Source organism: Coenobita brevimanus, chromosome 98 (assembly GCF_032717465.1).
Source record: "Coenobita brevimanus isolate Jiangsu-jjx chromosome 98, ASM3271746v2, whole genome shotgun sequence".
Lineage (NCBI taxonomy): Eukaryota > Metazoa > Arthropoda > Malacostraca > Decapoda > Coenobitidae > Coenobita > Coenobita brevimanus.
The window spans coordinates 39,915,470-39,932,281 of NC_137051.1; the positions used below are offsets into that span (position 1 = coordinate 39,915,470).

At 40.8% G+C, this 16,812-nt stretch overlaps 1 protein-coding gene across 1 annotated transcript in view; it reads left to right on the top strand.

The window, feature by feature from the left end:
* The window catches only part of Sptz (zinc finger FYVE-type containing 26 spastizin), a 109,441-nt gene that overhangs the window by 32,448 nt on the left and 60,181 nt on the right, over positions 1 to 16,812 (top strand). Inside the window, exon 3 of the mRNA XM_080283608.1 lies at positions 5,701 to 11,149. Coding sequence (XP_080139734.1) covers positions 5,701 to 11,149 — 5,449 coding nt within the window. The remainder of the gene's footprint in view (positions 1 to 5,700; positions 11,150 to 16,812) is intronic.

Genomic DNA, 16,812 nt, shown 5'->3' on the forward strand with positions numbered 1-16,812 from the left:
AAACTTTTTTGAAAATGCGGATTGGAGAAAATTCAGAGAAACAAGAGAGATACAGAGGAAATGGGATATCTTTCTAGACCTCTATAATTTGGGAGTGGAAAAATTTGTACCAAGAATAAGAGGGAAAGAAAACAGGAAAAAGGAGTGGTTTAATAGAAGGTGTATGATAGCAAAAAAAGAGAGAGATAAGGCGTGGAACAATTGGAGAAAGAGAGGTAACGACAGAACAAAGGAAGAATATAAAAGAACAAGAAATGAATACACAAGAATACGTAGAGAAGAAAAAAGGAATTTTGAAAAAGGTATAATTGACAAATGCAAGGATGAACCCAAACTGTTTTATAGATTTGTTAATGGCAAACTGAAACAAAAGGAAGGAATCACCAAGCTGAAAGTAGAAGGAGAGGTCTTTAAGGATGTGGCAATGCAAGCAGAAATAATGAACAAACATTTCCAGTCAGTTTTCACTAAAGAAAAGGAGCTTGTGGAAGGGGAAGGAGTGATTAGAAATGTTCCGGTGATGAAAGATATAAAAGTGGAGGTACAGGAAGTGTATAAATTACTGGAAACTCAAGATGTAAGGAAAGCCCCAGGACCTGATGGAATTTCTAATTGGGTACTGAAGGAATGCAGAGAACAACTGGCGGATAAAATTCACAGCTTAATTGTATGCTCACTGGAAGAGGGGAAAGTGCCAAAAGAATGGAAGAGGGCAAACATGGTACCAATTTACAAGGGAGGAAACAGGGAAGAACCCCTGAATTATAAACCAGTGTCTCTAACCAGCATGGTCGCAAAATTGTGTGAGAGAATCCTGAAAGACAGATGGATAAAATATCTGGAAGAGATGAATATTTTGGCTGAATGTCAGTTTGGATTCAGAAGTGGAAGGTCATGTGTTTCTAACTTGTTGAGCTTTTACTCAAGAGCGATTGATGTGGTACAGGAGAGAGATGGTTGGGTGGATTGTGTATACTTAGACTTAGAGAAGGCCTTTGACAAGGTACCTCATAAGAGACTAATGTGGAAACTAGAATATATAGGAGGACTAAAGGGGAGACTTCTGGAATGGATGAGAGACTTTTTGAGAGACAGACAAATGAGGACAGTAATAAAGGAAAAGATGTCTGGATGGAGGGAAGTAACAAGTGGAGTCCCTCAAGGCTCAGTGTTGGCGCCAGTAATGTTCCTGATTTACGTAAATGATATGGTAGATGGAGTGAACAGTTATGCAAGTCTGTTTGGTGATGATGTAAAGATCTTGAGGAAGATAGAGGTTGAGGAGGATTGTAAAATACTGCAGGAGGATTTGGATAGGATACACAGTTGGAGCCGGACGTGGGAAATGAAATTTAATGTAAAGAAATGTAAAATATTGGAAATGGGTAAAAGTACCAGGAGACCATCACTGAATTATTTTTTGGGTAATGAATTAATCACAAAAAGGAGAGAAGAGAAAGATTTGGGGGTGCTGGTCCAAGATAGTTTGTCACCAGAAAAGCACATTAACAAGATAGTTGGAGAGACTTATAAACTCTTGACTAACATAAGAGTAGCATTTCATTATATGGATGAGGAAATGATGAAAAAATTGATAGTGGCCATGATTTGCCCCAGGTTAGAATATGCAGCGGTAGTGTGGTCCCCACACAAAAAGAAAGATATAAACAAGATTGAGAGAATACAAAGAACAGCAACCAAGATGGTCCCCAGTCTGACAGACCTGTCATACAGAGAGAGGCTGGAAAAACTGGATTTGCCTTCGTTAGAGGAAAGGAGAAAGAGGGGAGACATGATTGCGGTGTTCAGGACCATGGTGGGAGTAGATAAAATTGACAAAGAAGATCTGTTTGTATGGGATAAGAGAGCAACAAGAGGACATGGAATGAAATTGAAAAAGTCAAGCTGCTTGAAGGATATCAGGAAATATAGCTTTCCTTACAGAAGTATAGACTTATGGAATAGCCTGGACAAAGAGATCGTCCAGTCTAAAAACTTAAACGGGTTTAAAGTTAAATTCGACTTATTGAGAAACAGCGACGGAAACCCACGAGCATAGTACATTCCATGTATATCACAATTAGGTATATTAGGTAAATACGTAAATATTTGGAACGACTTAGACAAAGAGGTGGTGCATGAGAAAAACATTCATGTGTGTAAAGGTACACTTGATAAATGTGGATATGGAGACAGGACAACACGAGCATTGCTCAATTCCTGTATACTACAAATAGGTAAATACAAATAGGTACACACACACACACACACACACACACACACACACACACACACACACACACACACACACACACACACACACACACGTAATCAGTCATTGCCTTCCGTTTGTTCAGTTCACCACCCACCCCTCTCATCACTGTCCACTTGTACCAGTGGATCATTTTGTGTCCAAAGAAGGTATTGGCTATCACCAACCCCCTCCCCACACTAATGTCCATCAGAGCACTGCCATTATCATCCACTTCTGCAGGCACACCCCACTCACCAACTGCTCCATCCATCTTCACATTCCTTACTTTTTCATTCATATCCCGAGTCAAAAACTCTCCACAACGTCCATTCCAGACACATGTCCTTCAGTCACTTGCCATTATCATTCTTTCCTGGTACTCAGTTACAACCCATTATATCATTCACAAGACCAGTGCCTACTCTTTAATTCATATTGCCCATTACAATCACTTTATAGCTCCTGGGCATTTCTTCCACTGATTCATCCAACTCATCTCAAAACCTGTCTTTCTCTTTCTTACTTCTGTCATCACGTGGTGTATACACTACAATGACTGCCACTTTCACCTTCTCAGACTTAAACTTGATATACATACATCTCGAGCTGATGCTTGTAATCTCTCATGCCACTCTGCCACACTTCATTTATCAACAAAGCAACTCCTTCCTTGCATCTTCCTTGCCCATTAATTCCATACCTTGCACATTTCATACCCTCCCACTCCTCCACCATGAACCCATTAATCTATGTTTCACACAGTGCCATCATGGCATATCTCACACTCTTGAACACATGCACTACTTCTACTTTCATGCTTTCCTTATTCACACCTCTCACATTCCACATGACCATGCGATTCTGCCCATTTGGTTGGGGCCCTGGGCGGGTATTGGGCCCTCCGAGGCTCTCCAAAACGTCTACCATGATTTAGTTATTTTGGATAGATAGAATCTGGGAGATACTTAACCTGGCTCAAAACCCAGTTTATATGGTTACCACCCAGCATAGTAAATGGTTTCCTGGATACAGGAAACCATTTGGCTTGTCACTCAGTTTAGAAGCATCCCAGTACTGAGTGGGTGGATGATGGGTGCCTTATTATTTTTATGCACACTTGAATTCTTGCTCACTTGCCTTGATTATTGACTAGTTTGAAGTTTCCCTAGTCATGCTTTGTTTGATAGTTGTTTAACCCCATCACTCTTTGATTTTATTTTTTAGTTTGTTCTTGATATCTCTAGTTAACTTTACACTTTCAGGAGAGATGTTTCAAACTGGATGGGTTAGATATACCTTTCATCAATTCTTGCTAAACTAGAGTTGAAATAAATCTTTAAATATAATCATTTAGTAGTAGCATGAGTAAAATGAGAAAGGCATCTTTAGATTAAAGTTGCTAATGTAGCAAAGCTAGGCCATTTTTTGAGTGTGTCCACTATATCCTTGTGAGTAAAAAATAAATTTTGTATGTCTAGTATGCATGTTTAAAATAGGACACAGCAAAACAGTGTCTAGGAGAAAAGAATGGAAACCTAAATAGGCAGGGCACAATATGGACAGATGAGATCCATAAACATGATAGACTGGGGTGGAACTGGCTGATACAGTACACTCAACTCTCGATTTGGCGGACCCCTATTTCCCGGATTTCGGATATCCCGGACACGGCCTGGTGCCGAACAATATTATCAAATGCCAGACAAATGCCCGTACAAGTCCGGGATTCTCAACAAAAGTCCTGCCATTAATCTCTCATATAAAACTATAAGCAGTCTGCAGCACAACACAGTATAATTTTAGCAAGTTTTTGACTCAATAAGGGCCATTTGTAACACAGACAAGAAATTATTCTCATACATGAAACGCATCTTGGCCACTAACCTGCTCCAAGGCACCAGCTCCTAACTCATGGCAATATCCCATTTGCCTCTTACCTTTCTCAAATGCCACGATAAACAGTTTATTGCATAACACAGTAAAGTTTAAGGAAGGCTTGGACCCAATAATATTCATAGGTAATAAAAAAAAAAATTCTTACGGACAAAGTCAGTGGGATCCATTCCTACCCACTTAGCTCACCCGACTCAGTGACTAAATACCGAATTGGCACTTTTCACAGGAAAATATTTTAATTTTTTTCGCCACAATGTCTGATACACACCTAAATATCTGAAATCTACTTAAAAAGTTTTACTTAAACTTAATGAAAAAATGAGATTTCAGAGCTAAAATGCACAAATGTTAGCAGATATTTCCCCTTCAGAGCGTCAGTGTTTATATCCCGGTCAGCTGATGAGTGGTTGGCCAATGTTAGCAGATGTTTCCCCTTCAGATCATCAGCACACCTTGACAGACTTCAATTTTGCATAAATATTTATTTTGAGTACAAAACGAAATGTATCTGCATTGTAATCGATATTTATCCAAAACAAAAGTCCGTCAAGGTGAGTTGTTAGGCAAAAGGCAAAACACTTCTGCAAACTTAGAAATTTTCACTCTGAATCCTGATTTTCTATGAATAATTAAATTAAGCACAGACTTTTGACTGAATTTCAAATTATTAGGTGTGCAAACCTATATAGTAATAAAGATTAAAATATTTTCCAATTAAAATTGCCGATTTGGTCCAAGAATGTGTGTTTGTATCTCAGTCAGCTGATTAGTGGTTGGCTGACCTTGTGGTGCTCCATTCCTTGCTCATTTTCCTCTTTTTCCTCAGCTTTCTGATCTTCTTCTATCATACCCTCCACATTCTCGTCAACATCTGTCTAAACAACCATTCTTAGGGTTGTAGCTAGCAAAATTCAGCTATTGTGTCAGTTATTATTATTGTTATTGCATCAGTGTTATTATTTTATGTACTGTGTATGTTAGTTATGTTGGTATAGGTAGCCTACATTCCAGAATGCTCTAGATTATCAGAATAATTGCCGCACAATATTGGAGAATTCGGACAAAGTATAGCAATAGTCCAGGGAATGGTATGTGGGGTCAGACTTTTGTCATTCCCGGACTGGTCTACCCCCCTTTTTGTCCGGCAAATCGAGGGTTGAATGTACTGTATACAGTAAGTGAGAGTGGAAAACGTAATAGGAGGCTTTTTTGCAACAGTGGACAAAGCCTAATAATAATGATTTAAATCCATATGTTCTTGTCATTTGCCTGTCCCTTTCAGAGTAACTGCCTTTATTATGATTTCCTCTTTCGTTTACAACATTTACTTCCTCATTCCATCAAGGAATCACTTTCAGACCTTTGCATCTCTTCCAAATACTTATCTTTCTTTGTCATAAGTAGGTAATTCTGGTATGTCTTTTATTGATTTATACTTTTATGACAATGGTGTAGAAGATTGCAGCACTTTCAGTTTTTGTTACTGATAAATTTATTAACATCTGAGCATAATCTGACTCTTTGTTTTCCTTTTTTTTTTTTTTTTTCAGGAATTTGAAAGTTTTCTCAGCCAGGATGAAAGATGCCAGTTGAATCTGTCTGCTGAAGCTATCGCATCTCTCAAGGAAAAGCTTCTGTCACACCCACAAGAAGCAGCATATCTTTTTCATCAGGTTGTGGAGAGAAGCAGGTATGGAGCAGCTAAGGTACAGCAGCAACAGCAGCAGCAGCAGCAGGTGGCATATGATAAAGGGAGTGAACAGGAGACAAGGAGAGGCACCATTGCCAGTCACAAGGAACCACAAACTGTACGAAGCATACATAAACTGGGAAAGTTGTTTGTTGAATGCTTGGATCACTGTTTGAGAAGAGTAGAAAATTTAGAAGAAAAATTACACAAAGAGGAAGAGGAGTATTCAGCTTTAATCAGACGTCAACAAAAGGGCTACTCTCCCATGAGAAGTAGCATTGGTAAAGCTAAGCAACTTACTTTTGACACGGCTGAAGCCTCTAATTTTAAAGAGAGAATGTTGGTCAAAAATATAAAGAAACAAAAGAATGAAAATGTATTTTACAAGCTTTTGTCTCATTCCAGTAGTGTTGAACTTGATGACTTGTGTGAATTATTTCCCAGAATACTGAAGCTGTGTTATGAGAAAAAGCTGCTTATAATTGATAAGGTTCATCATTCCCTTCTTGCCAGTTCTAGGAGGTGTTTACAAGCCTTTAGTGAGAAGGAGGCAGTTTATCTCCTTGAATCTTTTGTTAAGAACTTAGAGGTGAGTCAAGGCTTGTTTCCATTCAGTTTCTTAGATTCACGTGAAATATTCCATTACTGTTTTCAAAGAAAAAAGCATATATTAGAAATTATTTATGAGGCACTACTCAGCAACCCAAGTTGGAGTATGATGGAAGTAGAACGACACAGTGAATTTCACTGGTTGCTTCCCTTTTGGCCCTTGCTGTGTATGCACAGACTAACAAGACACCCAGATGAGCCAGAATCAACAAATATTGATGAAATGTGGAGGAATCATAGCAGCTATCTTGACCCATCACTAATTGAAATCTGTAAGACACTAAATCGAGACACAAGACTTGTAAGTTGGTGTCTGGCTCGGGGAAGTAGGGTGATGTCAGCACCTCTCTTGCAGGTAGCAAGGGACCACACACCCCTCTATGTCATTCATTCATCTCTCTCTCTTCATAGTCTAGTCCCAAGTGAGGTGTTCCAAATACTTCAGGAGCACTGTATGGCCAGAGATTCTAGTGGCTCTCTTTACAATGATAGTAAGAACACTTACAGTGCTTTCCATATATTGTACCAAGTCTTTGAGGTAATTGGAGCTGGGATGCAGCTAGATAATATTGCATATGGCTGGCAGGCAAGGAATAAGTCACAGCAGAATAGGATCTCCAGCAGTGTAGAGGCAAATTCTTTCCAAGATCGGCAAGTGTACATGATGTTCTACAAGCAGAACATTGCTGAGAAGCTCAAAGGGATTCAGAATCTTCTTGATACACTACAGCCATTGGATTATAGACTGGAAGTAATGGAAAATATCTATTCCTTACTCTTTGTACGACACAGTGACACAAGTGATGAAGAACATAGTGAATCTGAGGCAGAGGAAGGGGACATGGAGCGGTCATGCATTTCCCAGACAACAGATGGTGATAGCCTAGTGAGCACTCAGGTGTCTGTAGTCCCACTTAGACCATCAACACCTAGGAAAGTCAACCAAACCCCATCATCTCATGGTGTAGTACAACAAATGGGAACCACAGGTAAGGGATTGAAGTTTAATTTCTCTGAATATGTTGTACTTGATGAAAGTGGATGTGAAGAAAATTTCTCAAACAAGGCATCCCCAGCAAGCAACGTCTCAACAGATGATGAAGTAAAGCATGCTACAGCGACAAGAGATTATAATATGTATATGGACGGTTCTGACAGCTCAGCAATGAAAGGAAAAAAAATCAACATGCCATTAGCACCTGTACATCCTCAGTGGGATAGTCAACAGCATATGTCTCAAGATGGAGGATGGACTGGGAATCAGCAGAGCAGTTGTAATATAAGTGGAAAGAGTACGGGATCAAGCGTGAGTGAGTTGCCTCGCACTGGCTACTTGATAAACACTTTGGTTGCTTGGGATATCATGTTGCTGTTACGAGATTCTTTACTTGTCTTCTCAGCAGAGAGCTTGAAGTGGAGTGCAGGTGAGGGGGCAGCCACCAAGCAGGCTGTACAGCGACGTGTCAGTCACCTGTCTTGCTGTGTCAGTGAAGGTCTCTGGAGGTTACAGGTCATGGTTCCTAGTACTCATGTGTTTGCTACACCTGATGTGTTTGATGAGTTCTTAGATGGTTCACTGCTCTCTTATGTTCCTCATAGTTTGATATATGAAGCATTGTCTGAGGAGGGAGATGATACTGACCTTGCATCAGTGAAACCAGGAGTATCAGGAGCAATAGGGGGAAAAAGAAGGGGTTCATGGAAACAAGAGCCACACCAAGTACAGGAAACTTCATTGGAGCGAAAAAGTGTCATAAACTATTTACTCGCCCCTTCATCAAGCCTTATCACATTGTCACTAGCTAATGGTAATGTTGAGAAAATTGAGCAGATATTTCATACATACAAAATCTCTGATACTATGGAAAAGCGAGAAGCACAGTTGGCTGTTCGTTTGAGTCAGTTAAGGCCCAAGTTGTTGATAGGAAGACAGCAGAAGATAGGAAAATTGAAAGAGAGCAGAATATCTTCCAGTTCTCAGGATTCACTGCATAACCTAGGACTTCTAGCCAGGGAGGGCACAGCCCAAGTGGGAGCCACAAATCTAATACATGACCTTGTCACCTCCTCCCCACCTCCAGTTCCCAAGGGAATCCCAGAAGCAATTGTGGATACTGGCTGTCCTGTTATGGCCTCATTTTTGACACCTCAGGCTCTGGTGTTGGCTGATCTGGCCTTGACAACAAATGTGACGGAAACCACAGCCACCTACCTCATTGATCAGGCACTTCAAAGGCAGAATGTACAAAACTCCAAACATGAAAAGCTTTCAGAAATGTGTATTTGCATCCCAGGCTACATCCCTCTCTTACAGCAGTTTGCCACATTGTGCAATGCAATAATTAGCATACGTCGGGCAGGTGGTGCAGATGTATTGGAAGACAGTGATAACAGCAATCTCAGCAATCTCTATGTTGATTTATCAGATCAGACTGCAACACCATTCTCTCTTCTCTTGTGTACACTTCCACTGAAAGAAACTGAAATGAGGAATTACATCTCAAGTTGGTCTAGGGTATATAAAAGTATTTTTGCAGTTCAGGAAGGTTTGTCACAGAGCGATGTTCGAGAAGAGAAAAGGGTTTCTTTGCCAAACCTGCAAGAAACTCACATTCATGTCAGCTATAAATCACTACTCCAAACTCTGAGTGAAGAAACCCAACATCTTTACCCCAGGAACGCCAAAGGTGATAGTAAGACTAAGCTTGGAGCCTATGTATGGTCGTTCTACCAGTACCTTCAGCTGCTAGCTTCAATGGTGATCCAGCATGCGGATGTACAGTTCTTGAGTAAAAGGAACAGTTACTTCACCCTACTAGCCCAGCGTCCGGTTGATATCCTTGGTACACTCATGTTTGAGGAAAGTGTTGATCCCTCCAAACTTGAGCCCATTGCTGCTAGAATGCGACTAAATCTGACATCAATGATTCTTCAGTACTGCTGTCCCAAGTTTAAGGTTGCAAGGGATGAAATGAATAAGATATCTATGGCAAACAGGGAAGTGAAGATAAACTCTCTTGGGTTTCAGGTGATGCAGGAGAAAGTGATACTGAATGCTGGTACAATGACCTGCCATGAAGGTGCATATGGAGAGGTAGTGGTGCGTGATGTGTTAACTACCCTCTTGAGTGGCCTGCGTGACACCATCCAGCCAACTAAGTTGACATCTGTAAAGGACCTCAAGGTTGTGATACTTAATGATACTACAGCTGTGAATGCCCTGTCCTCTGAGGATATCAGAACAGCACTTAGGGACACTTCTGAGCTTGCTGCTGTTGATTTCAAGAAAATGGCACCTGGAAATGAAGCAGTAGTGTTTTTCATCAACTTAGCCAATTTAATGTACATTCATGCAGGGATACTTAATCATATACTGTACCCCAGTACTAAAAGGACAGATGAGGCCAGAGGAATCTTTTCTCAGCATCAGTTAGAGCGCATCTTTGCCATGAGGCGTATGGGGTATTTGGTGGGACAGCTTGGATTCCTCTCATTATATGATATTCTTTACACATTGCTGCCTCTTCAGAACCCACTCTCAAGTATTCTAATCCAGACAGACTCCAAACACAAGATTAGCCTTTGTGAAAGTGACCTCCTCAGCAGTAAGTCCGTGTTTCTCAAAAGGGAAGAATTTGGGATTGTCCATAATCTCTTTGAATCAGCCCCTGCTAAAGTGAACTTTTGTTTGACCAAAGGTAGCCCAGTTTCCCCTAGTATTCAAGTCTTGTATGCAGACAGAATAGAAGAACAGATGGAGGAGGCAGTACTAGAGCATATAAGATTATTCCTTTTGGTTCAAGAGAGTAAAAAATTTGGAAAGAGTACAAACATGAAAGAAAAAATAATTTCCACTACCCAAAGTGCTAAGTGCCATATTTCATCCACCAGAACAGTTCTAGATTACTTGGCTGTTCATTCAGGTGGCTTTGTAGGAGGAATACAGTCTCTTGAGCACAACATGCCAGATGATGTAACCAGTACCTTAAGGAAGCTAAAATCTGAATTGTCAAAAAGTAAGAATGTAGATATAAAGGTTCTTGACCGGTGCGAAGTTCAGGGCGTATCACTGGAATTCATTGAATCATTTGAGAGTCAGGACAAATCCACAAAGACTGAAGATATGGCAGAGGATGAGACTGAAGGTGAAAACAAGCCTTCTTCAGAGCACAGACAGACTTTTCCATGCACTAAAGTGCCAGTCGCCGTATTGGGATACCTTCGCCGTCAGTGTCCACTTCTGGCCTTCATTGTACAAGTGTATCACCATACCTCTACAAAGACTGGAAGTATGACCATTGAAGAAGAGACAGAAGATTACATGGATGCCTGGCTCAATTTGTTGTACCCACCAGGTCTTGGAGTGAAACCACCTGCTGAAGACACCAACTCATTTGCTGCCTTGCGCACCTTAGCTAGCTTACCAAGACATCATGTGCTGGCTAGCATCCATGGTAGTAACAAGGTTGCCTCAGCACTTTCTAGTACTCCTGATGCTTGTCCTGTTTGGGATTTGGCTGACAAGCTGCTGGGTAGCAGAGCTGTAACACGCAACCACACTTCCCAGCTGGCTGCTCATGCTGCCTCCATGGTGGCAGTTGTGCAAGCACTCCCCTCCCTCATCACTCAGACTCATCCAGATTTACTCCTTTTCCTGGACCACCTCCTGGCTTTCCTGGTTCACACTTCATCCACCACAGGTAATGTATGTTTCATAATATATATGAAAACATTATCCAAATGTGTCATGTCATTTATATTGCTGTGACCCTATGTCTGTGATGAGTTTCTGAACAATTATGCATCAGTTGAATATTGTATATCGCTTTGATCCCTTAGATTCATGAATTTGTCTGAGTTAAAGGTAACCATTGTAAGCTAGAAAAAAAAGGTCAGAGGTTCTTTATTCATGGCCCCTCATTATTTGGGACAGTTTTTAGACTTTTGGTATGGATGGTTTTTGAAGCTTAGTAAACCATCTGTTGTTAGGTGAAATACTGTGCAATGAATGGTAGTTCACATCTGAAAGGTTAACAGACATTCTGATTATTTATATACATTATGTAGTGTAGCCTGCTTTACAGTATGTAGCGTACAGTATAGTATGATGCTCCCTTGTCATCAGTGGAATTTTTTTTTTCCAACAGTTTTGATTATAGACTTTTTTTTTTTTTTAGTTGGGAATTATAATTACTTGCAAGGCAGGCCAAAAAAAAATGTTTTGCTCCTTCTGCCAGGTGTTACTGACAGCCTGTTTCCATCAACCCAGTAGTCACCTGCTTTCAGCTCTCCTTCTTTCCATCTATGCATCATACTCTCACATTTGATAAATAACAAAATATTAGCCTGTAATGCCTTCTGTAAAAAAAAATGATAAAATGTATACATAAATATGCATGCAGGTGGTGCCAGCCTGTCTTCATTGTGTTACATATACAGTACTGCTGTAGTTAGCTGCTTTTGGCTCCCCTCATTTCCATCCACAGTACACATTTCACTTTCACTTTTAATAAATAACCAAATGGTATTAGTGTCTAGCTCCTTCTGTGAAAAGTAGCAAAATGTTTATGTAAACATGCATGTAGGTGGAGCCAACTTGTTTCCATTGTCTTACATACCGTATGTAGCTTGTCAGCTGCATTCATTTCTGCTCATTTCCATAAATGCATCTCACTGTTGCTGTTAATAAATAACAATATTCTTAGTGTCTGTAACTGAACAATTGTTTTGTGCAGGCAGCAGATAAGATGGGCCTATGGTGGAATGATATGTGTAAAGGAAATTTATTTTTAACCATGTAAAACATACTATTTGTGGTAGGTGGGGGCACTCACCATCAACTCACTCGATGTATTGCTGCTGTTGGGTGTCTGCCCTTTCCTCTCCTCCATCCTTCTTTCCTTCCATCCTCTTCTGTCTTCCTTTCCTTCAGTCTTTCCATGTCCTTCTGCCTGCGGTAACTTTACACTCCCTCTTCTGCCTTTCTTTCCTTCATTCTTTCCTCTACCTGTGGGTGACTCTACACTGAGTGACAAGCCAAATGGTTTCCTGTACACCAGGAAACCAATTACTACGCTGGGTGGTAACCATATAACCAAATTTTGGCGCCTGGTGGTTTAATGGGTAATTATTGCGCTCCAGTCGGATTGAGCCTGTGAAGGTTTATATCCAAGGGGTGGTTGAGGTTGATTGCTCATGTAATGCCACTCAGGGATGAGTGAGGTTGGTCACTCTCATCTTAAATGTCGGGACCAACTGCCTAGCCCTGGGCTCCTACGCTCCTCATGGTGCAATGTAGGACTGGATGATGGATGGGTGGATGAAAACATACCATCCACTCACTTGATGTACTGCTGCTGTCGAGTGTCTGCCCTTTCCTCCATCCTTCTTTCCTTCCATCCACTTCTGTCTTTCTTTCTTCATTCTTTCTTTGTCCTTCTGCCTACAGGTGACTTTACACTCCCTCTTTTGTCTTTCTTTCATTCATTCTTTCCTCTTCCTTCTGCCTGTGGGTGACTCTACACTGAGTGACAAGCCAAATGGTTTCCTGTACACCAGGAAACCATTTACTATGCTGGGTGACACCAGGAAACCATTTACTATGCTGGGTGGTAACCATATAACCAAATTTTGGCGCCTGGTGGTTTAGTGGGTAATTATGTTGTTCCAGTCAGATTGAGCCGGTGAAGGTTTATATCCAGGGGGTGGTTGGGGTTTATTGCTCACGTAATGCTACTCGGGGATGAATGAGGTTGGTTACTCTCACCTTTAATGTCAGGACCAACCTGCCTAGGCCCAGGCTCCTACGCTTCTCATGGGGCAAAGTAGGATTGGATGATGGATGGATGAAAAAATATTAGTGTGGCAAAGTGCATTAAAACTGTGACACCTCATGACTGATGTGTGGTCTGACTGTGACTGGTGTAATTTCAGCTGATGTCAGTCTAGGTGGATGTATTTGGCATCATTGTGTTTGTTTTGATTGTGCTCTGTGTGTGTGTGTGTGTGTGTGTGTGTGTGTGTGTATGTGTGTGTGTTTCACCGGGTTGGTCAGGATCACTTGATGGTCGTGATCGTCAGCTTTTTACCCTCCCGGAAGAGAGCTGAGAGCTCATATAGTCCGATCTAAGGGCAAGGCTGTGACCTTCACAGACGCACACACCCATCCCCTTGCTCAAGGGGGACAGTGACCACCCACTTCGTCAGTGAAACTTTTCACAACCTGAGCGAGGCGCGAACTCACGTCTACCAGATAGCAAGCGAGAACGTTACCACTGCGCCAGCGAGCGGTGTGTGTGTGTGTGTGTGTGTGTGTGTGTGTGTGTGTGTAGTGTAGTGTAGTGTAGTGTCTTTTGTATGTGTGTTGTGCTATTTATACATTTTGTGTGTGTGTGTGTGTGTGTGTGTGTGTGTGTGTGTGTGTGTTCTTACCTAATTGTTCTTATCTAATTGTATCTTTACAGGAATGAGTCAAGCTCGTACTCTCCCGTGTCTTAAACCATATTTATCGTACATATCCTTAAATTTACGAATTGTTTTGGCACACACTATTTCATTCTGTAGTGCATTCCACTGATCAGTTGCCTTATTTGGGAAACTAAATTTTCATACATCTTTATCGCCTCTCTTTTTATGCATTTTTTTGCAGTGTCCTCTTGCTGACGCATTCCCATAGGTTATGTAATCATTTATGTCTATTTTCTCCTTCCCTGATGTGCATTTATATAGCATAATCATGTCTCCTCTTTTCCTTCTCTCCTGTAATGTAGGTAGATTCAGTTTTTCTAGTCTTTCTTCGTAGCCTAGATCCCTTATGCTTGATACCCATTTTGTAGCGGCCCTTTGAACTTTTTCAGTCTTATCTATTTTTTGAGATGAGGACTCCAGACTACTGATGCATACTCCAGGGTTGGTCTGATGAATGATGTTATTATCTTTCTTAGCATGTCATCATTTATGTATGTGGATGCTATTCTCATATTTGCAGGTAGTGTATACATGTTCCGTACCTTCTCACTGATGTGGTTAGCTGGAGATAGTCTGTTATTGATAATCACACCTAGGTCCTTCTCTTTTTCTGATGTGTGTAGGGTTTTACTTCCTAACTTATAATCCCAGTCAGGTCTTTTTTCACTTTTACCAAACTTGAATACATGACACTTGTCCACATTGGATTCCATTTGCCATGTATTGCTCCATTCATGAAGTTTATTTAATTCTCCTTGTAGCTCATTACAAGAGTCTGCATTAGTAATTTTCCTTTGTATTTTTACATCATCAGCAAACATATTTAGATAGCTTTCATTTCCAGTGTTGCTGTCTGTATCATTTATATACACCAAAAACATGATTGGTGCCAGCACTGAGCCCTGTGGAACTCTGCTAGTCACTTCCCTCCATGATGAGTAATTTCCCCTTAGTACTGTTCTCATTTCTCTTTTTTTGAGAAAGTCTTGCGTCCAACAGTACAGTTTGCCTCGGATTTCTCCTCGATGGTACAGTTTCCATAAAAGTCTTTGATGCGGTACTCTGTCAAATGCTTTCTTGAAATCTAAATAGATACTGTCCACCCATCCTTCTCTTTCCTGTAATGTGTCTGTTACTCTGTCATAGTAGCTCAACAGATTAGTAACACATGATTTTCCCTTTCTGAAATCAAACTGTCTTTCTGTTATCACATTGTGTTCTTCTAGATGATTTACCCAAGCTTTTCTTATCAGCTTTTCTAATACCTTGCTTACAACACTGGTTAGTGATACTGGTCTGTAGTTGAGTGGATTTTGTCTATTCCCTTTCTTGAATATGGAAACAGTGTTTGCTTTCTTCCAATTATCAGGTAGTTTTCCATGTCCCAAGGATTCCTGAAAATTAAAGATAATGGTTTACTTAACTCCTTTGCACATTCATGTAGCACCCAACATGAAATTTCATCAGTAAGAGAGAGTAAGAAGAGAGTGGATGAGGAATTTGGAAGGAATTTGAGTGTAAAGTGGAGGGACTGTAAGAAAATGTTCTGGAAAGAGGTGAAAAGAATAAGACAGGGTGGAAGTGAAGTTAGCAGGGGAGTGAAAGATAAAAATGGTAGATTACTAGTGGGGAAGGGAGAAAAAGTGAGCAGATGGAGAGAACACTTTAAGGAATTGTTGAACATAGAGGATGGAAGTAATGCGAGTATAAATGGCTGGGGAATGGCTGGGAGAAGGAGGGAGGTGAGAAGACAGGAAGAAATCAGTAGGATAGAAGTTGTGGAAGCAATGAAGAAAGTTAAATCGGGGAAAGCCCCAGGAATTGATGGAGTGTGTGGTGAAATGCTGAAGCATGGGGGATAGATAGTAGTAGAATGGATGTGGAAGATGTGCAGATTGGCCTGGGACGAAGGTAGAGTCCCGGAGGATTGGAAGTCAGGTATAATTATTCCCTTGTACAAAGGAAAAGGGGAAAAAGAAGTGTGTGGTAATCATAGGGACATTTGTCTTCTTAGTATAATAGGAAAAGTGTATGGTAGGATACTTATTGACAGAGTTAGAGAAAGAACAGAGAAATTAATTGGAGAAGAACAGGGAGGCTTTAGAAAGGGAAGAGGTTGTGTAGATCAGATATTCATTCTTAGATCTTTAGTGGAAAAGTTTCTAGAGAAGGGAAAGAAGTTGTATGCGGCTTTCATGGATTTGGAGGAAGCATATGACAGGGTGGATAGACAAGGATTGTGGAAAGTGTTAAGAATATATGGAGTAGATGGGAAGTTGTTGAATGCTGTGAAGTGTATGTACGATGGTGCGAAGGCTGCAGTGCGTGTGGATGGTGAACTAAGTGAATTTTTCTCTTTGAAAGTTGGTTTGAAACAGGGATGTGTCATGTCTCCATGGTTGTTCAATCTGTACATGGATGGGGTAATAAAAGAGGTACAAGGTAGGGTAGTGGATGTTGGAGTGGCCCTGGTGAGAGAGGATAGTGTTTGGAAACTCCCTGTACTGTTGTTTGCAGATGATACTATGTTGTTGAGTGAAGACGAAGGGTAGCTGCAAGGCTTGGTGGATGAGTTTGGGAAAGTGTGTAAGAAACGGAATCTAAAGGTGAATGTAGGGAAGAGTAAAGTGATGGTCTTTGAGAGAGGTGAAGTCAGTGAATGTACAGCGAGGTTGGATGGTGAGGAATTGGAAAATGTGAGTACGTTTAAGTACTTGGGTAGTGTGATGAGTAAGGATGGAGGTTTGGAGGGTGAAGTGCTTGAAAGGGTACAGCAGGGAAGAAATGTTGCTGGTTCTTTGAAAGCAGTGATAAGAAACAGGGAAGTGAACATGAAAGTGAAAAAGTTACTACATGACAGTATTGTGATACCAACTCTAATGTATGGAAATGAAGC